This window comes from Halichoerus grypus, chromosome 14 (genome assembly GCF_964656455.1).
Source record: "Halichoerus grypus chromosome 14, mHalGry1.hap1.1, whole genome shotgun sequence".
Taxonomy (NCBI): Eukaryota; Metazoa; Chordata; class Mammalia; order Carnivora; family Phocidae; genus Halichoerus; species Halichoerus grypus.
This window is the reverse complement of record NC_135725.1, coordinates 92,324,760-92,347,150: the sequence shown is the minus strand read 5'-3', so window position 1 is coordinate 92,347,150 and position 22,391 is coordinate 92,324,760. Positions and strand designations below refer to the sequence as shown.

At 59.0% G+C, this 22,391-nt stretch overlaps 1 protein-coding gene across 1 annotated transcript; it reads left to right on the top strand.

Annotated features, from left to right (window-relative positions):
* The first annotated feature begins 144 nt into the window (after positions 1 to 144).
* Positions 145 to 21,240, top strand: UBAC1 (UBA domain containing 1). Its single transcript, XM_036092131.2, has 10 exons — positions 145 to 453; positions 5,174 to 5,294; positions 6,406 to 6,479; positions 10,293 to 10,400; positions 11,647 to 11,749; positions 12,065 to 12,173; positions 12,838 to 13,066; positions 16,167 to 16,253; positions 16,804 to 16,942; positions 20,634 to 21,240. The coding sequence occupies exons 1-10, from the start codon at positions 316 to 318 to the stop codon at positions 20,747 to 20,749; spliced, it is 1,224 nt and encodes a 407-aa protein (XP_035948024.1). The 5' UTR covers positions 145 to 315; the 3' UTR covers positions 20,750 to 21,240.
* The last annotated feature ends 1,151 nt before the right edge of the window (positions 21,241 to 22,391 follow it).

Below are 22,391 nucleotides of genomic sequence, written 5' to 3'. Positions count from 1 at the left end.
CATGCATCGGGCGCTCCCGGTGACGCACTTCCGGCGCGGCGGCGGGAGGGCCGAGGCCGCTGGAGAACCACAACTCCCGGCATGCTCCGGGCGCGCGCTGTGACGCACTTCCGTCGCGGCGGAGACAGCGCGCCCCCGGCGGCCCGGCGGCGGGAGCGAGGCGACCGCTCGGCCCGCGGCAAGTGACGGGCGGCCAGCCGAGGGGAGCCGGGGCGGGGCGGCGGCGCCCAGCGAGAGAGCGCGCGGGCGGCCAGGCCCCGCCCCGGTGACCTTCACGGCCCGGGCGGCGGGCGCAGGCCGGGCGGCGGCGGCGCGATGTTCGTGCAGGAGGAGAAGATCTTCGCGGGCAAGGTGCTGCGGCTGCACATCTGCGCTTCCGACGGCGCCGAGTGGCTGGAGGAGGCGACCGAGGACACGTCGGTGGAGAAGCTCAAGGAGCGCTGCCTCAAGCACGTAAGGCCGGCGCGCCCCAGGCCTGCCCCCTCCCGACACCTTCCAGACGCCCTCCCCGGGCCGGCCCCGGGCCGAGCGCCTGTCGTTGGACGGCTGCAGCAGCCCGAGGAGCTGGGGGCGGGCGGGGCGACGGAGGCAGGACACGGAAGTCGCCGCGCGCGGCAGGGCCCGGGGTTTCCCCGCAGCTGTGCTTGCTTGCCCTCGGGGTGAGGCTCTGGAGGCCGGGAGCGGTGCCCGGGGAAGGAGGGGCCCGCCGAGGAGAGGGCCTTCCGTTGCCCGCAGGCCGGCCTCTGGGCCGGGGCCCGGCTCTGGCCGCTCCTGCCGCCGAACGTGCGGGCCTGACCGTCCCTGAGCCCGCTCCCCGCGGCCTTTACGCTGACTCGTGGGTAGAGCCGGGAAGGGGCTCCCGCCGGGAGAGCCACCTTCTGCGGCCTGTTGGTGTGAAATATCCCTTGTGTGGTTGGTCCCCGGGTCGCTGACTTTGGAACTAGTTCTGGTGGCCTTATCTGATATTCTCACCGGGCGGCGAGACGCCTGTCTGACTCCGGCTGCCAGGGAGGCTGCTCGGCACCCTGAGGGTTTCCTTGTCAGAATGTAGCTTGGCCTCTTGGTGCGGATCCCGCGTGGCGAATGACACGGGTACGGCGACGAACCCCAGGTTCTCGGGTTGTTGTAGCGACTGAGTCGCTCGTGAGTGTGGTTCCGCGGGTGGTCCTCGACTGTCCGGGGTCGCCCGTGAGTGTGGTTCCGCGGGTGGTCCTCGACTGTGCGGGGTCGCCCGTGAGTGTGGTTCCGCGGGTGGTCCTCGACTGTGCAGGGTCGCCCGTGAGTGTGGTTCCGCGGGTGGTCCTCGACTGTGCAGGGTCGCCCGTGAGTGTGGTTCCGCGGGTGGTCCTCGACTGTGCAGGGTCGCCCGTGAGTGTGGTTCCGCGGGTGGTCCTCGACTGTGCAGGGTCGCCCGTGAGTGTGGTTCCGCGGGTGGTCCCCGACTGTGCAGGGTCGCCCGTGAGTGTGGTTCCGCGGGTGGTCCTCGACTGTGCAGGGTCGCCCGTGAGTGTGGTTCCGCGGGTGGTCCTCGACTGTGCAGGGTCGCCCGTGAGTGTGGTTCCGCGGGTGGTCCTCGACTGTGCAGGGTCGCCCGTGAGTGTGGTTCCGCGGGTGGTCCTCGACTGTGCAGGGTCGCCCGTGAGTGTGGTTCCGCGGGTGGTCCTCGACTGTCCAGGGTCGCCCGTGAGTGTGGTTCCGCGGGTGGTCCTCGACTGTGCAGGGTCGCCCGTGAGTGTGGTTCCGCGGGTGGTCCTCGACTGTGCAGGGTCGCCCGTGAGTGTGGTTCCGCGGGTGGTCCTCGACTGTGCAGGGTCGCCCGTGAGTGTGGTTCCGCGGGTGGTCCTCGACTGTGCAGGGTCGCCCGTGAGTGTGGTTCCGCGGGTGGTCCTCGACTGTGCAGGGTCGCCCGTGAGTGTGGTTCCGCGGGTGGTCCTCGACTGTGCAGGGTCGCCCGTGAGTGTGGTTCCGCGGGTGGTCCTCGACTGTCCAGGGTCGCCCGTGAGTGTGGTTCCGCGGGTGGTCCTCGACTGTCCAGGGTCGCCCGTGAGTGTGGTTCCGCGGGTGGTCCTCGACTGTGCAGGGTCGCCCGTGAGTGTGGTTCCGCGGGTGGTCCTCGACTGTGCAGGGTCGCCCGTGAGTGTGGTTCCGCGGGTGGTCCTCGACTGTGCAGGGTCGCCCGTGAGTGTGGTTCCGCGGGTGGTCCTCGACTGTGCAGGGTCGCCCGTGAGTGTGGTTCCGCGGGTGGTCCTCGACTGTGCAGGGTCGCCCGTGAGTGTGGTTCCGCGGGTGGTCCTCGACCGTCCAGGGTCGCCCGTGAGTGTGGTTCCGCGGGTGGTCCTCGACCGTCCAGGGTCGCCCGTGAGTGTGGTTCCGCGGGTGGTCCTCGACCGTCCGGGGTCGCCCGTGAGTGTGGTTCCGCGGGTGGTCCTCGACCGTGCGGGGTCGCCCGTGAGTGTGGTTCTGCGGGTGGTCCTCGACTGTCCAGGGCAGGCTGAAGAGCACGCTGGCTGCTGGAGCGAGCCCTCCTCTGGGCCGCGCTGGGTGTCAGGAACTCACGTCAAGGAGGAGGGGCGCCAGGCTCACGCCCTCCGGCGGGCTCGCAGGCCTTTCTTCGGTCGAGTCCTTTCCCCACGTAGGAGACCCCAGGATGGCCGTTAGCCAGCAGGCTGTTAGAGCCGGGCACCGCTGTTTGTCTAGCGGTGTCATGTTAACAGAAACCTCCTCAGGTGCCGTGTCCCTCTCCCCTGCAGCCCACCTAGGACAGGAGCTCCTGGGGGCTGGGCCTGTATTCACGTGTCCGGGCCAGGCTCCCAGGGGGCCCCAGACAAACGTGTGCATGACTGGAATATGTGGGGATGGACTGTCAGTCCAGACCTGCATGGACATGGCATGCCACCTGCTGAGTCAGGCAGGGAGAAGTCAGGGGTAGATGGGAATGGCATTTCGCTTAACTTACTAATTTACATAGCTATCATAATGTTATTTTATGAAGGGGAACAGGAAATGAGAACTGTTTGATCCACAGATGCTTGCTAATGAATTTCAGGAGCTCTTGGGGTTCATTAGGCAGCCAATTTGAATAAGATGCTAATTATCATGGACCTGATATTTATTATTCCAGTCGGGATTGAGGTGTGTCGTTTGGGATTTTTCTGGCACTCTCCTACCTTAAATTGAGATTTTATTCCACTCTGCAGTCTCTCCAGGTGTGGAGGAGCGGCGTAAATCAGGGGACCTGAGAGCTGAGTTGTCAGAAAGTATTCCCACCTCGGTGCCCGTCCTGTTCCGTAGGCAGGGCGCGCTGCCTCTCGAGCCGGCCAGGACGCATTAGTTAGAGAAGAGAATTCTCAAGGTGTATACTCGAACGTCACCCTGGAGATCGTTCCCTGAGTGTCCTGTTGCTGCGGGCAGTGAGGCTTCGTGCGTGCTTGAGCTTCTGTCCCGCCTTCCCACTTTGCCCCGGTGCAAGCTGGCGTCATTTTTTCCTTCCTCCCCGAAGGGGACAGTGTGGGTGTCTCCCCACCCCCTCCACTTCACCCCATGGTCCTGTTGGGAGTGTGTTGCTTTCTCATTGAGGGGTATTATCATCACAACTCTTAGAGAGATGGATTGCCACACTTGCTTTTCTCTTTTTGGGTTTTTATACGGATTGGGATCTTTCGTGAAATTGCCACGACATAACCTGTACCTGTTCTTACGGCTGTTAATGTTTTTTTTTTTTTTTTTAAGATTTTATTTATTAGAGAGAGAGAGAGCAAGCACACGGGCAGGGGGGAGGGGCAGACGGAGAGGGAGAAGCAGGGAGCCCGATGTGGGGCTCGATCCCAGGACCCCGGGATCATGACCTGAGCCAAGGCAGACGCTTAACGACTGGGCCCCCCAGGCGCCGCAAGCTGTCCACGTTCCTTAGATCATGTGACAGGGCGTGTTGGGACGACACAGGGCGTCAGGTGCAGGAGCCCCCCGCTGGCTCCTCTGGGGCGGAGGCAGGTTCAGGAGTCACAGCCGCCCTGCCCGGGCGATGGGCTCTTCCGGGGCTATTTTGCTGCCACACTCAGCTTGCTCACAGTGCTGCTGCTGAGGACAAAGACCCAGAATGAAGTAACCGCGCACGGTGCGGATGACTCACGCCTGTGTTGTGCTCCTGGCATGCTGTTGGCATGCTGCACAGGACGGTGGTTTCAAGAGCCAGATGAGGATTGTTTTGGAAAATTGTGTTTCATAGACTGTATTCTGAACTTGTCAAATCCACTAGCCTGCAAATTTCAGAATTAGCAGAAGCACACCCCGTATTTCTGGGAGCAGAGCCAGTTTCGAATTCAAGGCGAGTGAGGGGGGTGGTGTCTGCTGCCGTAAGTGGTAGGAATGTATCCTCCTGTGGGCTGGGTTCCATCTGCGCCCCCTTCGGCCCTGCCAGTTTACGTGAATGTGTGACAGCCCCCCGAAGCCTTCACGCCACAGGTGTCGTTGCAACCCCCTATGGCCTGGACGTCAGTGCCCCCCACCCTGGTGTCACGTTCTGGGGCTTCTGGGCCCTGGCCAGTGAGCTGTAACTGTGTGCCGCTCCACCCCCTTTGAACGCCCAGGAGGGGCCCTGCTAGCGGCTCCTGCAGCTCCTGGGTCTGGGTGGTGGTCGCTTGGTGAGCCAAGGGCCGAGCAAAGGCCGGTTGCCCTCCTCTCGGACTTGTGCAGGCGTTGAAGTGGTCAGGCCCCTGTTTCTGGCTCTCTGTGGACTAGCTTCTCTCTCGGCTGTCTCTCAGCCCCTTCATGTATCTGGAAGAGAGAAAAAGTGCACAAATCATACTTCGATCTTAAGGTTTTCAGGGAACAGTGGACCTGCTATTTTCGTTTTAAAATGACTCTCCAGACCTTTCCAGACGAAGGAAGCGATTCAGGTTGCCACTAATTACCAGCAGGGTATTTTAGGTCAGGCTGTGAACCTATTTCAGGAGTACTTAGTGGGTTGGTGGACAGATCGCTGCCCTAGGGGATCAGATGTTGTGGCATTTTGTTCAGCTTCCAACATTCATGGGAGTTCTTTGACTTCATCTGTGCCTTAATTTTCTAGCTAGTAACCAGTAAATGCCTGGTGTGGCTTGGGGTGTCAGGTTCTAATATCATTAGAGTTATGATTTGTTTTCTGTCTTGAAATATATAACTTTGTCCCCCCCAGTGTGCCCAGGGGAGCTTAGAAGACCCCAAAAGTGTGACCCATCACAAATTGATCCACGCTGCTTCGGAGAGGGTGCTGAGTGATGCCAAAACGATCTTGGAAGAGAACATCCAAGACCAAGGTAGGGGCCTCACAGGGCAGCGGTGGGAGCCATGGCGCAGCTGGGAGCCGGGGAGCGAGAGGCGAAGGCGCCCTTGGCGTCCGAGTGTGTGCTCCAGGCTGGGGCCGAGCAGGGAAACTGGGTCAGCTAAAATGGTTTTGTTCTTCCTTTGTTAAAACAAAGTGCGCATTATGGGCTGTTTGTGAAAAACAGCACAAACCGAAATTGGACAAGCAGCATCCATCTGAGAAACCAGATGTGAACTTTATTTTTAATTCTGTGTCAGAGCAAGACCAAGGCCTCCAGAGCTGCTGCAGGCTTTATTCTGGGGCTGGAAAGTACAATTATGGTTATTGTTTCAAATGTCCTAGGAAGATACTCTTATTCTGTGCACATCTGTTTAGTTGCTTAGAGTTTGTGTTTGGAGGCTTTTGGGGAGAAATCTTTGGTTTTCTATTTGTCATTCAAAGGATGATTTTAATTCTGGGATTCCCTTAAATAATCTCTTTTGAAAGTACTGTTTATAGACCTTCATCGAGCGTGGAGGTCAAGCCCACAACCAGGTGGGAGCCGGCTGACCTTGCGCACACGGCCTCAGTTTAGCTCTGAGGGTTGAGGCCAGCTCTCCAACCTCAGAAAACTGAGCCCATTGAAATGAGGATGTTTTGCAAGATTCCCACCAGTTCTTTGCATGGTTCTCAGGGCTGCGCTGTGTGTGCCTCCTGGGCCACCAGTCACCTGTGTGACCCGTGGCCGGGTTCTTGCCACGCTCTGGAAGCTGTGTGCGGGCAGGAAGGCAGGGAAGCACGGGCTTGGCTTAGGCGGCACCCGGGGGGAGCCCCTGCTCGTCTGGCCTTGGGTCCTCTCGCGCCCATTTTTTTTTTTTTTTTAATGATTTTATTTATTTGAGAGAGAGAGAGAGAATGAGGTGGGGAGTGGGAGAGGGAGAAGCAGGCTCCCCGTGGAGCAGAGAGCCCGATGTGAGACTCCATCCCAGGACCCTGGGGTCATGACCTGAGCCGAAGGCAGATGCTTCACCAACTGAGCCCCCCAGGTGCCCCTCTCTTGTGCCCATATTGTCATCTTATGGAGGAAAACGGTAACCAGCTTGACAGACGTCTTTTTTTCCTAGATGTCTTATTGTTGATAAAGAAGCGTGCTCCCACTCCACTTCCTAAGATGGCTGACGTCTCGGCCGAAGAAAAGGTCAGTTTCAGATTTTGGAACCGGAAGTCTTGGTTAGAGTCTCCCACCCTCCAGCCCGTGAGAAAGAAACCTCCTGGGTACGAGGTGTTCCCAGACCCAGCAGGGCCCACAGTCAACAATCACGGGGGCCTCCTGTTGTGGCCGAGCCCCTCCTGGTCAGGGGCAGGCACGCAGGGAAGCCTCCACGCTGTGTTCTCTGGGCTGCGCGTCCGGCACCTTCTCGAGGTCAGGGTAACTCCTGAGCCCCTGTCAGGCCTGCCTCTTGTCGGGCGAGGCCTGCACTCACAGGACAAGGAGAAGGAACGCAGGGAAGGGGTGGTGGGCGGCGCACTAGGGCCCCTCTCCCGGGAGTGCAGGCGCGTGCGCAGTGGAAGGCCAGGGGTCCCCTAACACCTGCGCCCAGGTGCAAAGCGGTGCCATCTTAAAAGGGCAGCCACACTAATTTCACAGTTTTCCTTTGTTTCTCTCGGGTAGAGTTTCCTATTCATGCTTTGCAATGCTAGGGAGAGTGCTCACCCCGGAGAAAGCAGGCCAGACTCCTGGGGCGGGGCCCGTGCCTGCCAGCGGAACGCGCTCTCAGGGAGCAGAGCTATCTGAGGCCCTCCTGGGGGTCAGGCGGCAGGAGGGGCGCCTTGGGCTTCGCGTGCCCCCTTATCTGTGGCCACACCTGGCCAGTGCCGGCTCGCACACGGGCCGGCTGCTCACCCCATCTCCAGGAGGCAGATCGGGGCCTGCTCTGCCCCACCCTGAGAGCTGCCCGCGCGAACCGCGGTTCTCAGGTCACAGTGTCGGCTGGGGGTGACCAGTGTAGACAGCGGGGTTCCCACTGCCCCGGCACCTCTGGGCGCCTCGCAGCACACTGTGGACCTCACTTGGGAGGTCACCTTTTCTGTGCACATATTTGCAAAATGAAACATTGTAAGACGTTAGTGCCTCTTTTTGTGAATTAGTATTAATTTTAGGTGAAAGTAGTACACATTTATGGACTCAAATAACATTACCAGTCTCTTAATAAAAGCAACCTCCTCCCACCTGCGTCACGTGCCCTAAAGTTGCCCTCTTGGAGCTCTTTCAGCCATTCCTTCAGTAATTCTTTTTCTGATTTCAAAACCACACGCAGAATTGGTTCTTTTTTTCTTTCTTTCTTTCTTTTTTAAAGATTTTTTATTTATTTTTGACAGAGAGAGAGAGAGCACGAGCAGGGGGAGCGGCAGGCAGGAGGAGAGGGAGAAGCAGACTCCCAGCTGAGCAGGGAGCCCGATGCGGGGCTCGATCCCAGGACCCTGAGATCATGACCCGAGCCGAAGGCAGACGCTTAACGACTGAGCCACCCAGGCGTCCCAGAATTGGTTATTTCTTAGAATATCAGTTTTTGATTCTTTGGCTCCTTGATGTTTGGAGTGTTAGATCCTGACACTGGTTGAAGATCTCAGGGTTTCCATCAGTGTTAGTGTGCGCGTGCTGTTTTCCGTTAGGAGCGAAGGGTCCTGAGATTATTTATCCTTTTTCATGTTTCTCCTGGAATCAATAATTACCTTGTCAGCTTGTTTTCTATAGGCTTCTCGCTAATTTTTTGAAATTCTTTGCTGGGATCGATAAATCCCTCTGGAAGCAGGGTCCCCTGTACGAGGCCATCTGCCAGTCCCCGCTGTCCTGGAGACATCGTCCCTCCAGCTCCTCCCCGCAACACCCCTCTTCCTCAGTGGCCTCCAGGCCTGTCGTGCAGCCTGGGCCTTCCCGCCTCGCCCCTGTGTTAGAGCTTCTGAACCTTGTGTACCTGGACACTTCCTGCTGCCACCTGTCCCGGTGCCATGGACGCATCAGCCTAAAACCGCACACAGCTCCCGGTCTGCAGGTCAGCAGTCTGGGCCCGCTCAGCTGGGCCCTGCGCTCAGGCTCTCGGGTTCCAATCAAGGTGTGGCTGGTCTGCATTCCTCCAGGGAAGCTCTGGGGAAGGGTCTGCTTCGGGCCCCTTCAGGTGGTTGGCAGTTCCTATGGCTGAAGGGCCGAGGTCCCCTTTCCTTTCTCTGTCAGCCGGGGCACTTTCTTTTGGCACGTGGGGCCCGCCACTCTTCCTTGCCACGTGGTCCCCTGCATCTCTGGAGCCAGTGACAGAAAGAGCCCCGTCCTTTTGCAGGGCCTGCCTGATTAGGTAAGGCCTCCCAAGGCAGGTCATTTCCTTTCCTTAAAGTTGGCTGTGCCACAGCATGACCTTACCCAGGGTGCGGCCATCCTGCTCACAGGCTCTGGGATCGTGCAGGCATGATGGCCAGGGTGGGATCTTAGGGCCATCTTCAAATTCTGCCAGCAGAATCCAGTGTCTTGCAGTTGACTTGTCTCTTGGTCTGGTGGAGCCTGGCTTCCTCTGGCATCTAGAAAGGGAAGGGAATCTTGAGGCCCTGCACTTCAGCATCGAGTGGCTGTTGGTGAGCGCCAGCCGTGTGCGTGCACAATGAAAATGTTGGTCCCCGCTTCCAGGGTGTCCACGGGGCCGTGGGACTGAGGACTCGTCTTCTGTGCATGCTCCGCTCCCTCTTCTCCCACTCCCTCCGGGGTCTCTCAACATCTGGGGAGGCTGTTGAGAGCTCTCAGATTTCATGGTTTGCATGGATGCAGGTCTTCCGCCTCTGCTGTGTTTGGCATGCAGAGTCTGGAGATTCATGGGTTTTTGTTTTGAAGTTTTTCTGGATTGTTTTTGGAGAATGCCCTCCTCTTGTTTTCTCTTCCCTCTTTCTGGAGTTCCTGTTGGTTGGATGCTGGACCTGCCTTCAGGATGATTTCCTGGACATTATCCTCTAACTGTGCTACGGCCTGTTGATCTGGCCGTGATAGTTTACATTTCCCAGTGGGGACTTGGTCTCCGATGATGACAGTGTCCTGTCTCTCCGACGGTTCTCTGGCATGAAATCCTCTTCCTTTTGTTCTCTCTTTCATGCTTCTTTACTTTTCCCCTTCTCATTTTGGTCTCTGTCTTTCGTGTTGGGGGCTTTCCGCACGCCCCTGCCCCTCCTTAGCTGCCTTCTCAGTAAGAGGCACGGGGGGCTCACCGGCTGCTCTCTGTGCCCAGTGGGGTGTGCCTGCAGCTCGCTGGGCTTCCCTGTGGGGCAGACCCAGCCCTGTGCCCCCCCTCCCCACAGCGGTGAGTCTCCTGCTCGGTGTCCTTACAGCCACTAGTGATGGGGGGCTGGGTCTTACTGTCAAGGATTAGCATGGTACCTCCTTTTCCTGCTGCTGAGCCCAGGCTCCCTGGCTCGGGGGCTTCTCAAGTCTGCCCCCCAGGTGGTTGCTGGCGGAGCAGGGTGGTAGGGGAGCGCTGTTCTCGGCTCCAGCTGCTCACTCCCAACCTGCGCTTCCTTTGGGCTCTGGCATTGGCCTGGAGTTGGCCGGGCCTTGTTTCTGGTCAGGCTTCTGCTCTGTGCTGACCCCTTTCTGTTTTCTGTTTTGGAAGAACGGTCTCCATGTCTCCCGCTCTCTGTCTCGGGAGTCTTGACCGTCTGATAGGGTCGTGCTGTTGCGGCAGGGCTTCGGGAGCAGGCGGGGGGAGTGCGCGTTCCTGGCCCCGGCGCAGCCACAGCTCACGTGTGACGGTCTCTCTGTGGCCACAAGGGACCGTGTCTGTCTGCTCTCCTGCCCTGCCACCCTCTGGCCATGACAGGCAGGAATTGTGTCCCAAGTGAGCACCGAACCCGCAGGGACCCTCTGCTGCCGACGGAGAGTGATTCTCTCCCTAGTCAAGCTCTGTGTGCTCAGCTTACGTGGTCTTGCCTTTTACTGCTCTCATATTCATTTCTGACTTTCTAATTTTCTGTGTAGAAAAAACAAGACCAGAAAGCCCCAGATAGAGATGCTATCTTCCGAGCAACTGCCAACTTGCCGTCCCACAACATGGACCGGGCCGAGGTTCAGACCAACGTCAGAGACGTGAGTGCTCGCTGTGGGCCGCACCTCGGGCTCATCACACCCGCGTGAGGGCCGCATGGCCTCTTGGCGGTACTTTGGGAAGCCGGGGTGAAGGGCAGACAGGAACTCTGCGTATGACCTAAAATTATTTCTTTTTCTTTTTTTTTTTTATAAAGATTTTATTTATTTATTTGAGAGAGAGAGAATGAGAGACAGAGAGCAGGAGAGGGAGGAGGGTCAGAGGGAGAAGCAGACTCCCCGCTGAGCAGGGAGCCCGATGCGGGACTCGATCCCGGGACTCCAGGATCATGACCTGAGCCGAAGGCAGTCGCTTAACCAACTGAGCCACCCAGGCGCCCCCTAAAATTATTTCAAAACATAAAGTTTAAAAAGACATTGGAAGGCAGGACTGAAAAGATAGATCCTACTGGGAGTATGTTAGAGTTTTGCGCTAAGTTTGGCAAAATCTTGTAGCTAGAAGTCTGGACTCTTAGTTACTTTGGATTGGAAAGTTCTAAGCTAAAAACGTAGAGCGTGTCCAGTGTCCCGTGGACCGGCCCAGAACCAGGGGTGTGCCCGCGCTGTAGGGGACTGGGACAGCGTGACCACCTAATCCGAGAGCGCCACCTGCTCATGTAGCAGCAGAGAGTTCCCTACTGACCAGGGCCTTGGGCTCTGACACACATCCCCAGGCTGTGTGTGGGACGGCCCCATAGTGGCTCTCACGTTCTGAAGCCTGTTGTGGGGAAGAGGGGCGGCTGACCCCTTTCTCGCCTGTGGGACTGGGGACTGGTCTGTCGGGGTTCCTGATTGCATTCCCAGCGGCGTTCTTCCTCAGTAGGGGCCAGTTGGCTGCAGCCGACGCTGCTGTGCCGGCCAGCCTCTGGCCAGGTGAGAATCGGAGGCCCGGGTCTGGGAGGCCCATCCAGTCAGGCTGATCTTTTCTGCTTACGTAGCGGGCTGGCGCTTTCTGTGTTGGCCAAAGGGCTGAGCAATGTTTCCAGATGTTTCTCGGTGTCGCCAGCCAAGAAGCCATGCACACAGCCCATCTATGCCAGCGAGGCCTCTCCTCCCTGCCAGGCTGAGCCCTCCTGCCACTCTGCGGCCCCACCCACCTCTCCCTCCATTGGTCTCCACATCCTGGAACCAATAGCGGCGTATAGTTGGACTCAAAGATACAGAGCTGTAGGGCCCAGGAGTGTGCTTACACACCCAGCAGGTCTCTTGGGCACTTGGAGAAGTAAGAGCCTTTTTTCTTTCCCTGCAGTTCCAGACAGAACTCCGGAAAATCCTGGTGTCTCTCATCGAGGTGGCACAAAAGTTGTTAGCACTGAACCCGGATGCAGTTGAACTGTTTAAGAAGGCGAATGGTATGAGCATGCCCCAGGTTGACCGGATCCTGCGTTCAGACCCCGCTGTGTGCCCCGCCTCAGAGGCTGTGTCAGCCCCCTGCAGTCCCCGTTCACACTCGTGGTCCCCGCGTCAGTACTGGGGAGACTGAGAATGCTTTACGTTCGTACTTTCTGTTGATGTGGGGCTCCTGTTCAGCCTGTTGGCTGAAGGTTCCTTGTTGATTTGCTGAGATTTAGGGGGTTTGGCATGCAGGTGGGGCCCTGAGGCTCTGGGGTGGGGGCAGTCCTCGCAGTAGCCTGGCCCTCACAGGTGGCCCCATCTCTCGCCTGCAGCGATGCTGGACGAGGAGGAGGATGAGAGAGTGGACGAGGCTGCCCTGCGGCAGCTCACGGAGATGGGCTTCCCGGAGAGCAGGGCCGCGAAGGCCCTTCGGCTGAACCAGTACGTCCGGGCCATCTCCTCCCCTTGCTCCCGACGCTGTGGGGCTCCCCCGGGGTGATGTCCTCCGTCCTAAGCTCTTAGATTGAACCATTTATAGTAGATGTGAGCTTTTAAAGAGAGACCTTAAATGGCGTCCCAGAGGTAACTTGGTGGGGCATCTCGAAGTGTCTTAAGACAGTGGCCCTTGCTGGGAACGTGCCGTGGGCACGCTGTCCTTTCGGGTCCTCCCGGGGCCATTGTGTGCAAGCACCACGTCAGAGCCTGTGTGTGTCTGGGACGTGGCGGCTGGAGGTGTGTGCAGTGTCCCCTCCAGCAGCTTCCCGTGCTTGCCTGGCCGCAGCCACTCGCTTCTGCGTCTACGCGTGGACCCGAAGCAGATGAGTTGTACATCAGAGGACAGTCCGTGGGCTGTGCTTCTTTCTGCCGTGGGCCTAGATTCTCGTGTGTACCTCACCAGTTTGCTCCCCAGGCTCAGTACTTGGGTTTCGGTGCTCTGGCCGGGGTCTTGGGGTTGTGTGGGGCAGGGCCCAGAGCACCACAGCCCTCGGTGCTGAGATTCTCCCGACGAGGGTCACCAGAGAGGCTTTCCCTGGGGATGTCAAGGAGGCTGGAGGCCCTGGGACCGGCCTGGGGGTGCTGGAAAGAGTCTCCTGTTGCCTTTCAGCATGTCGGTACCTCAGGCCATGGAGTGGTTAATCGAGCATGCGGAAGACCCGACCATTGACACGCCTCTTCCGGGCCAGGCCTCGCCAGGAGGGGCGCAGGCCGAGGCCGCCCCTGAGGTTGCCCCTGAGGCTGCTGGGACTAGCACGGGAGATGAGGAGCCCAGAGATGAGCTCACGGAGATCTTCAAGAAGATCCGGAGGAAAAGGGAGTTTCGGGCTGACGCTCGGGTATGTGTTCCTGGGCCCGGGGGCAGCCAGGCGGGGTTGCTGTTTCTCCACGTGGGGGTAAAGCTGGGTGAGGGGCTTATAGACAGGCCTAAATTCAGTTTTAAGTTGCCCTCCCACAGATCCAGGTGGCTGTTTGTCCTCCGAATAATTGGCCGACACGTTTGTCATCTGAAAGCGACAACAGGATCCTGTCCACGTTGTCGCTGTTGGCGAGAGCCACGGGCTCTGGCAGAGCCCTGCCCAGGGTGGGAGGGTGGTGCGCTGCGGGGCTGCCTGCGGACGGGGGGGCTGGGCCGGCTCTGACGATCCCGTAAGCTGGCGTCTGCAGGCTCCGAGGACCGGGGCCCGCCGGCTGTGGCCGTGTCCGGTGGCTGACGTCGGCGTGCCGTTTATGCTGCTGCTCGGTCGTCCTCTTGTTGTGGATGCTTCTGTGGCTCCCTGTTCTCCACCGTGCTGTTCTTTTACTAGGCTTCTGGTTTCCTCTTGGACGTTTTCTGTGCTTTAAGCCTGCGTTTTTCTTTCAGATTACAGATGCATGAGCTCCAGGTGTTAGGGCCCCGAGTCCACACGCTCTCGTGCTTGTGCCCGGGGTGCGCTGTTGTCAGAGTGGGCTCCCCTGCGGGCGTGGGTTTCCGTGGGAACCCCGTGTGGCTGGGCTGTGGGATGCCCCCCGTGGGTGATTGTGAGGCTGTTACCCTGGGCTGAGCGACACCACCCGCCGGGGGCCTGGTTTCATGTTAGGCGCGCAGGCAGGGCTCCTGGGCCCCCGTGTGGTATAGGCCGTGGCTCTGGGGTTGACGCTTTCCTGCACGGGGGCCCCTGCTTTTCCACCTCCCCTTTCCTTTTGTGGGGCAGACCCTTTGCAGGGTCCTGGTCTCAAGCTCCAAGTCCTCACCTTGTAGGGACCCAAGGTCCACATCCTGTCTGGGTTTGGCCACCAGACCCCTGCCCCCAGGCCCTGCTGATGGCTCCAGCCCGTTCCCAAGGCATGGCCTTTGTCAGGCTAGTTTGCTGCTGGTCTTTGCTTTCTGGTGAGCTCAGCTGTGCATCTGGAAGCGTTTCTGCTGAGCTGGAGCTGGTGTTTCTAGAGCCCGGTCTGTGTGCTGGGCCGAGCCCTGTAGGACGGGGGGCCGCGCTCTCAGACGGTGCTTTGTGCTCTGCCGCGCGGCTCCGGGCTTCCCCCGAGGGTGCTCCCGTGTTGTCCTTGTCAGGCCCGCCGCTGCTCAGCCCTGTCCCGTGGGTGCCACCTCAGCTGTCTCGATGCGCTCTTCTCCCAAGATGGGCACCTGTGCGGGGCCTTCCTGTGGCCTCTTTGTGGGAGAGGGTCTCTGAATGTTGTTATCAGAGGCTGTCGATGCTGGACCAGCTCATCACAGTCCCCCGCCCTTTCGTCCTACACCATTCCAGAGAAGAACCCGTAAGGACAGGAGTGTTTGCGTGGTTCCTGGGAAGCCTGGGTCCGAGAGCAGGGCTTGCACTTGAGACCAAAAACAGACTTTTTGCTGTCGTTCCCCTCCCCCCACGCCCCCCATGCCAGTGCCAGTGGTGGGGACAGCAGGGTGCGGAGGGCAGGGCAGGAGTGAGTGCGTGGGCCCCGGGCAGGAAGGCGGGGGCACATCCCTGCGGTCACCGTGCGGAAGTCCTAGGTCGTCGCTTCCCCGGGCTGAGGTAGGAGGGAGTGACGGGAGAGGCTCGTTTTTACTGACAGCCATGGGGAGGCTACCCTATCCTTAGATTTAGTGGGAGCTTCCAGGCGATTTTATGTGACTTGGGTGTCAGACTGTGGCGTGGTGGGTCCTTCTCCCGGCATTCGTGGGTGGAGCGCCCCACCCCTGGGGGTACGAGCTGGTTCAGGAAAGCACACGACGTGGGTTGTGGTAGGAAGGGCTGCCTCCTGAGCTCCCTGTCCACCATCTGGCTCTGGTGAAAGTGTCCTGACTGCCACCTGCCCTGACTTCCTTCCTTTCGGGTGCTCTTTGGGACACCTGACAGCCCAGTTCAGGCTGAGCCCAGCCCGCTGAGGTGTGGCACTCTGTGGCCGAAGAGTGTGCCGGGGTGCTGCGGGTTGCTGCCTCGCGCTGACGCCCAGGAGCCCCGCGGAAGTAGGGCAGTTAAGGCGGGAAGGTCAAAGAAGTAGAAGACCGGGACCTCATTCAAAAGTGTGATTGGATCTTTAAAGAATTAATAAAATCTTCACCTTTTTTTCTCAAAATGGACTCTTAAAAATCGTGTAAAAGTCAAGAATAGGGGCTCCTGGGTGGCTCAGTTGGTTAGGTGTCTGCCTTCGGCTCAGGTCATGATCCCAGGGTCCTGGGATCGAGCCCCACGTCGGGCTCCCTGCTCAGCGGGAGGCCTGCTTCTCCCTCTGCCCCTCCCCCGACTCGTATGTACGCGTTCTCTCTCAAATTAATAATAAACAATATTAAAAAAAAGTCAAGAGTAAAGTGAAGGATTTAGTGTCTTACATGATTTTTGTCCTGAAAATGGACGTCTTCCCCACCCCCTAAAACATTGAACATTGGGTCATTGTTCCCTCCAGGAATCATCAAATGTTCATACTTATAGCTTAAATCTTATTACATGTGAGATGTTTAAAATTAATTTTAGTGTCATGTTTTAAAGATAAAATCTGAAGAGCCCCCCCCCCACCTTTTTTCTTCACAAATTGATATTAATGTGACCATTTTAGTCTTAAATCGGGTTTGCTTACAAGGCCTCTCCCTAATACCTGTCATTGTGGGTAACGAGGCCGTCTGTCCGCAACGAGCTCACGTGTGGTTGTGGAGACCGTTTTGTCCCAGTGTGGGGACCAGCCTACGAGGGTCTGACGTGGGCGTGGCCTGCCTGTGGCATGCTGGGATCCGCGGCTGCGCCGACTCGGCCTGGCTCTGATCCGTCTGTTGCTCAGAAGGACGGACTGATTCCCTGAAGCTGCGGAGGCAGAATCGGGCCCCAGGACGCCCTGTGCTGATCTCGTCAGCCCCCCACTGGGACGCCGTGCTGACATGTGGCCCGAGTTTGCGGACACTGTCGCCTGGCCCCCGAGGCGTGCTGCGCGTCCTAGCCCGCGGCCCTGAGTGGTGTGTGCGTTCTCCTGCAGGCCGTCATTTCCCTGATGGAGATGGGCTTCGACGAGAAGGAAGTGATAGATGCCCTCAGAGTGAACAACAACCAGCAGAACGCCGCCGTGAGTACCACGTGTCCGTGCGCCGGAGGCTTCCCTCCCCTCGCCAGCAGGATGCGCCCAGGACAGTCTGTGTGTCCGGCTCCTTCCTCAGGCGCTCTGTTGTTGGCTTTCCAGGAGAAGCGAGAGGGGAGATGGTCCGATGGTATAAGATGTTTTACGAGTTCTTTGTCTTTCTAAGAAAGTACGTGTTCTGTGGGCGAGCGTGTGATTTGTTTACTAAGTTTGTTGAACCAACAACTGCGAATCAGCCAGCTCCGGGCTCACCAGCAGCCGTGCCCACGGGACTTCCCGGGGACGCAGCCTGGGGTTCCGTGCATTTCTTCACTCTCCTCCCGGTACTGTGGGTGGGTCCTGCCTCACCCCTGTTCAGTGGCCGAGGACCGAGAAGTCACAGCCGTTTGCCTGAACTGCGGTGCGGGGATCAGTGTGGCTCTTCCTTCCTGATGTCCGAGCCCCTGGGCCTGGGCCCCACCCTGGGAGCAGCCCGGGGGGCAGCTGGTGCTGGTGGGGGCTTGGGAGGGACTCACGGGTGTGGCTCTTGCGTTTGCAGTGCGAGTGGCTGCTGGGAGACCGGAAGCCATCCCCGGAGGAGCTGGACAAGGGCATCGACCCCGACAGCCCTCTCTTCCAAGCCATTCTGGATAACCCGGTGGTGCAGCTGGGCCTGACCAACCCGAAAACGTTACTAGGTACGTGGGCTTCCCCAGGGGCAGACCCACCACACCCCACAGACGTCACCGAGTGATGGCGATGTGTCCGCCACTGTCCGTGACTCCTGCCTGAGTCACCACGGGGCTGGCAGGCAGGCTGTGCTCACGGGGTGACGGCTCCGGACGAGCTCCGGAACCAGTTAGAGTGGCCCGTCTAGATCGGGGGAGCGTGGGCGGGTGTTTGCCTTTGCTCTTCTTGTTGTGGGGGACTTCTTTGGCCCCCGTTTTATCTGTGAAACACAACACATGGACAGAAGCGTGTGTATTTTTCTAACTTAAAGAATAACAGTAAGACTAATAGCCACACATCTACGTTCAGCTTCAGAAGATGGTGTTAAGGGGGCGTCCGGGGGGGCTCGTTCGTTTGAGCGTCTACCTTCGGCTCAGGTCATGATCTCGGGGTCCTGGGATCGAGTCCCGCGTCCCCTGCTGCACCGCTGTCCCCCCTCGAGCCCTGGGAGCGAGCCTTCACTGTTGCTCAGGCTCCTGGGGGTGGTGCTGCCTGTGTCTGTCACCCGGAGCCCCCGTCCCCTCGTGCCTGCGCCCGTGGGCGGGGTGGGTCCTGGGCGGGCTTCTGCGTCCAGCGTGACTGTGCCACGGGCCGGGTCCCCGCTCTGCCGTCTGGTGGGACTCGCGTTGCTGCCTTGTGTGCGGCGCTGCTTTGGGCGGTCTGCCTTCCCCGGCCTTGCCTGTGGGCTGGGCGTGTGCAGGTGGGGCGGCGGGGATGCGTCCGGCTGCCCGCGTGCTCCGCCCCCGTGGCCCCCAGGATGCCTGCGGAGAGCAGCTGCCGCCCCGGCGGGCACAGGTGTCAGCGAGCTTGGCCCTCGCCGCAGCTGTGAGGCCCAGCCCCTTCCGGAAGCTTCGGCCACGCCGGGACCTCAGCTCTGAAAGGCCCATCTTTTGGCTTCTTTTTCTTGGATCATTTTTCTTATTCAGTCACAATTTCCTCACATGTGCTGGACGCTGATCTTTTATTAGTCTATTTGTATCTTGAAAATCGTTTTCCCATTCCTGGCGTTTTTGCTGACTGACCTTGATGTATTTTAACGTATTGAAAGTGTGTGTGTTTCATCTGACCTTGATGTATTTTAACGTATTGAAAGTGTGTGTGTTTCATCTGAGAAAACCCTCCGAGCTCGAGGCGAGGAAGACGTTCTCCTTTATTTGTTTCTAGGAGTCTTGTCAGTTTTGCTTTTCTCATCTGAGTCGGTAACCTACCCGGGAGCGTGTGCGGTGCAGAGTAGGGAGCTTTTCTCTTGGTCCCCAAGTTCTGGGCTTCGGGGGCACGTGTGTACGTATTTTCCTTCTCTGTGCGGGACGCGCGGGCCCCTCGCTCGGAACCCGGGCTCCCCTGCTGCCTGCAGGCCTGACCGGAGGAAGGAACGCGCTGCCTTGGGTCGGTCCGCAGCCCTCTGCTCTAGGCTGGTTTTGTCTTTTCTCCAAGAGGGGCTTCCATCACGACGGACGTGGGGTTTTACTGAATGTCTTTCCCCATCTGCTGGGACGGTCCTGTGGTGTCACGTTTGCTCACGGGAAGCCTTTCCTCACATTTCCGAAACAAGGCAGGCAGAGCTGGTGCCCCCCGGCTGGCGCCTGGTGGGGCTGTGGCCTGCGGACGGCGCTGGGGGCCCCGGTGCTGCCCAGCACGGGAGGGGCTGCGGCTTTCATGCCCGGGCGCTCTGCCTGCCCCCGGGAGGCCTCCCACGGCCGCCAGGCCCCCACGCCACACAGGGTGCACCTTTCTGATAAGTGTTTAAGGTAACCGGTATTACCTCAGACGAGATAAAGCGCCCACCATAGCTCATCTGGGACGAGCAGGAGAGGACGCAGAAGCCAGCGGAAGTCTCCTTGCCCCCACCCCCGGTCGGCGGGTTTCCTTCTGGAGCATCTGCGGGCTTGTGTGCCGTCCCGGTTTACTCCCGTCCTGCCGGTGCATCCCTGTGCGGCATCTTCTGGCCTCGCCCTTTAATTTTTTTTTTTTAAGATTTATTCATTTTAGAGAGAGAGACACACACACAAACGGACTGTGTGTACATGCGGGAGAAGGGGCAGAGGGAGAGAGAATCCCGAGTAGACTCCCCGCTGATCGTAGAGCCCGATGCAGGGCTCAATCTCACGACCCTGAGCTCACGACCTGAGCTGAAATCAGGAGCCTGACGCTTAACCGACTGAGCCACCAGGCGCCCCTTGGCTTTGCTGTTGTAAATGGAGGAGTTTAGCGGGTACAGATCTTTGATTCTATGCGGAGGCCTCAGGTGGCACACGCTGTTCCCGTTTTTAGTCACTCAAACCGCTCTTCCCCTTGTGGCCTTGGGCCGGCCGCGGTGACCGCCCCCGTCTGCTTCCTGCTTCGGGTGCAGCTCGCGTTCTGAGGACAGCATGACCGGGTCGGGGCAGCGGGTCCCCCCGCCTGCTGCGTGTGCTGGCCTCGCGCCCCGTGTGGCCTTGAGCATCTGCCGCCCACTTCAGTTGTGGCCTCAGCCTTCGAGCCTGGCTCGGAGCTCTTCACATGTCGGCGACTACCCTCTGTCACACGTGCAGACTTTCTGTTTGCCTTTTGGTTTGGAATAATTGTCTTTCTGGGATTGTCAGGTGTAAGTCCTGCCGAAGACCTTCCTCACGTACACACCCTTCTGTGTGGTCTCTCGCCGACAGCCCGGTTCATGGTTTTGTTCAGCCCTTTCCTCCCGGGAGGAAGCCAGACGTGGGCTCCTTCCCTCACTGGACCCCCACGCCGCCCACGTTACCTCTTGTTCTCCCAGACACCCTGGTGTTCTTCCGGGTTCTCTGATATTTTTACCTGGTTTTCAGAGGTTTCGATCAGGAGGGCCCCCGGTGATTGTTTTAAGGGCTGGGAGGGCTGTCCATCCTAAACGCGATGAAACCCCACTTTTCTGGTGAGCCGTGGTCCCACGTGACCCCAAAGAGCTGCCAAGTTGTGGGGGAAGCAGCTCCCCGAGGCCCATGCGCGTGGGGCGGCTCCGTGCTGGCTCGGGGCTGGCTGCCGGGCGAGGGTCGCTCACGCCCGTTTCTGAGGGAAACGGTTTTATAGAACTGTTTAGACGATTCATTTTATGTTGTGGAATTGTTCAGTTACATTTTTATTATTTTTTTGCTTATTGACTTATTTATTAAGATTTTACTTTTAAGTCGTCTCCGCACCAAACATGGGGCTTGGACTCACGACCCCGAGGTCACGAGTCGCCTGTTCCACTGACTGAGCCGGCCGGGAGCCCCTCGCTTATGTTCTTTAAAGTCATTTCCTTGAGACTGAACGTTGATTTTCCCAGTCAGATATCGTTACATGTGCAGCAGTGTCTTTCTGTTTTTTCCGCGTCTGGTGACTTTGCCAGGCTGGGATTGGAAGCAGAATTACTGACTCATAGGCTGTGACTATTTTTAAAAGATTGCTGATTGCTGTTGCCAAATCACTTTCCAGAATCCGTGTGCCCGCAAGTGCACAGGCCGCCGCCGCCCGCCCGGGACGGGGACGCGGTCTTCGGAGTGCGGCTCATGAGTGTGATAGCAGACGCTGCTGGGGGGTCGTTGAGGGGGTCGTGCGTGGCCCCCGGTGATGCAGGGCTCGCCCTTTTAGGACAGCGACTGCCAGGTTCCTGGCTGCGAGTGCGGAGGAGCTGCCTCAGCCGGCCTCGCTCTGTCTTCCCCACAGCATTTGAAGACATGCTGGAAAACCCCCTGAACAGCACCCAGTGGATGAACGACCCGGAGACTGGGCCAGTCATGCTGCAGATCTCCAGGATCTTCCAGACCCTGAACCGCACGTAGGCGACGCGGCCGCTCGGCTGTTCTGCCCCAGCGCCCGTCCCGGAGCTGGGGGCGGCTCCAGCCCAGGCCCTCTTCCTAGCCCCAGCCAGTCGCAGAAGAGCACGGAGACCCCTGGGTGCCGCGGGCTGCGGGGGGAGGGGGTGGGGCTGGAGGGGCCTCCCTGGAGCCCGCCCTCCGCGCCCGCCCTGGGCCGTCAGGGCGCCGGCTCTTCTCACGCTTTGATCTTCCGCTTGACGACCTGTGTGATGGCCGTGTGCACGGCTGCGTCCAGCCTCTGACAGTGTTTACAGACGCGGTGGCTGCTCTGGGAGGGGTCGCCTCCCCCACAGGGTCCCTCTGGGCTCTGGAAACGCTCCTTGACCCGACCCGTAGGCGCTGCTTGCTCCCTGGAGGAAGGCATGTTTCAACCCAAAGTGTTAACGTCAGTACTAACTTCAGTAGAGGAATTCACAGATAATTTTTCTTTAATAAATAAATGCCCTTTTTCCTACTGTCTGTGTTAGTGTCATTTTAGTGCTGGAGAAGAACCTGTTCGCGCTCCTGACATGGCGCGCTGGGCGCCCCCACGGGCACATGGACTATCGTGCGCGCTGTCTGCGGTGAGCTCGCGTTCCGACTGGAGCTCGGGGCTCTGCAGGCACGGGGCCGGGGAGCGCCCCCAGGCCCTCGAGGCAGAGCGGGGCGCCAGCCATTGGCCTCTACCACCGTTTCCTTTTTAAACGTTATTGGCGGGGGGCGCCTGGGGGGCTCAGTCGGTTGAGCGTCCAGCTCCTGATCTTGGCTGGGGTCGTGATGTTGGGTCGTGATCTCAGGCTCCCGGGAAGGAGCCCCCACATCGGGCTCTGTGGGAAGTCGGCTGGAGATGCTCTCCCTCTCCCCCTGCCCTCCCCCTGCTCACGCGCTCTCATACTCTCGCTCTAAAATAATAAATCTTTAAAAAACGTTCGTCGTGTTGCAAAATGAGGAACTGCGTTATAGCTTTCCCTTTTTTCCAATCCCGCTCCTCATTCGTTGCTTACTGCAGCGCTCAGACACTTCTCGGAGCCCCTCTGCTGAGGCAGCCCCCACCTGCCTGCGCCCCACCTCAGTGTGCTCTGCTGTTGGCCGCCTGGGTAGGTGCAGGCTGGGGGCCCCTCGCTGCCGGGGAGCCTCAGCCCAGCGCCCTCGCCCTCAGCGGCACTTGGGTGTTTTACGGAAGTGCTTCTTTCCACAGATCTGGGATTTCTCATTCTTTCTCACCGTGGTCCGTCTTCTTGGGAGCCTCACACTTGTCTCAGGCACAGCTTGGTGGGCGGGAAAGGTGGCTGAGCCGAGGCCTGTGGTTCAGGGTGCGCTGGTGGTGGAGGCTTCCGTCCGAGGTGAGCCGTGGCCAAACGGGCACGTCCCCCCTCCTGTCCCTGGGCAGCCACGCTGCTCCCCACCGGCTGGACCCCTGCCCCCGCTGTGACAGATATCCTAGAACACCTGCTTTACTGTCTGCAGTGAAATCTGGAGAAAATAAAACCTAATCACTTGCCCGGTTTGGAAAGAATATGAAAAATAAAGATAGCAATTTGAACAAAACGTACACGTAGACTCTCAGGTGCGGCCGTCCTAGAAGGCACGCGGCTGGTTCCTGCACCTGCGAGTTGTCACCGCCCTC

What these genes read in the sequence shown, in the direction of transcription:
- UBAC1 (XM_036092131.2), top strand. Translation starts at nt 316, where the DNA reads ATGTTCGTGCAGGAGGAGAAGATCTTCGCGGGCAAGGTGCTGCGGCTG. An exon ending in TTCAGACCAACGTCAGAGAC is followed by an intron (nt 10,401 to 11,646) that starts GTGAGTGCTCGC and finishes CTTTCCCTGCAG; the next exon opens with TTCCAGACAGAACTCCGGAA. An exon ending in ACAACCAGCAGAACGCCGCC is followed by an intron (nt 16,254 to 16,803) that starts GTGAGTACCACG and finishes TTGCGTTTGCAG; the next exon opens with TGCGAGTGGCTGCTGGGAGA.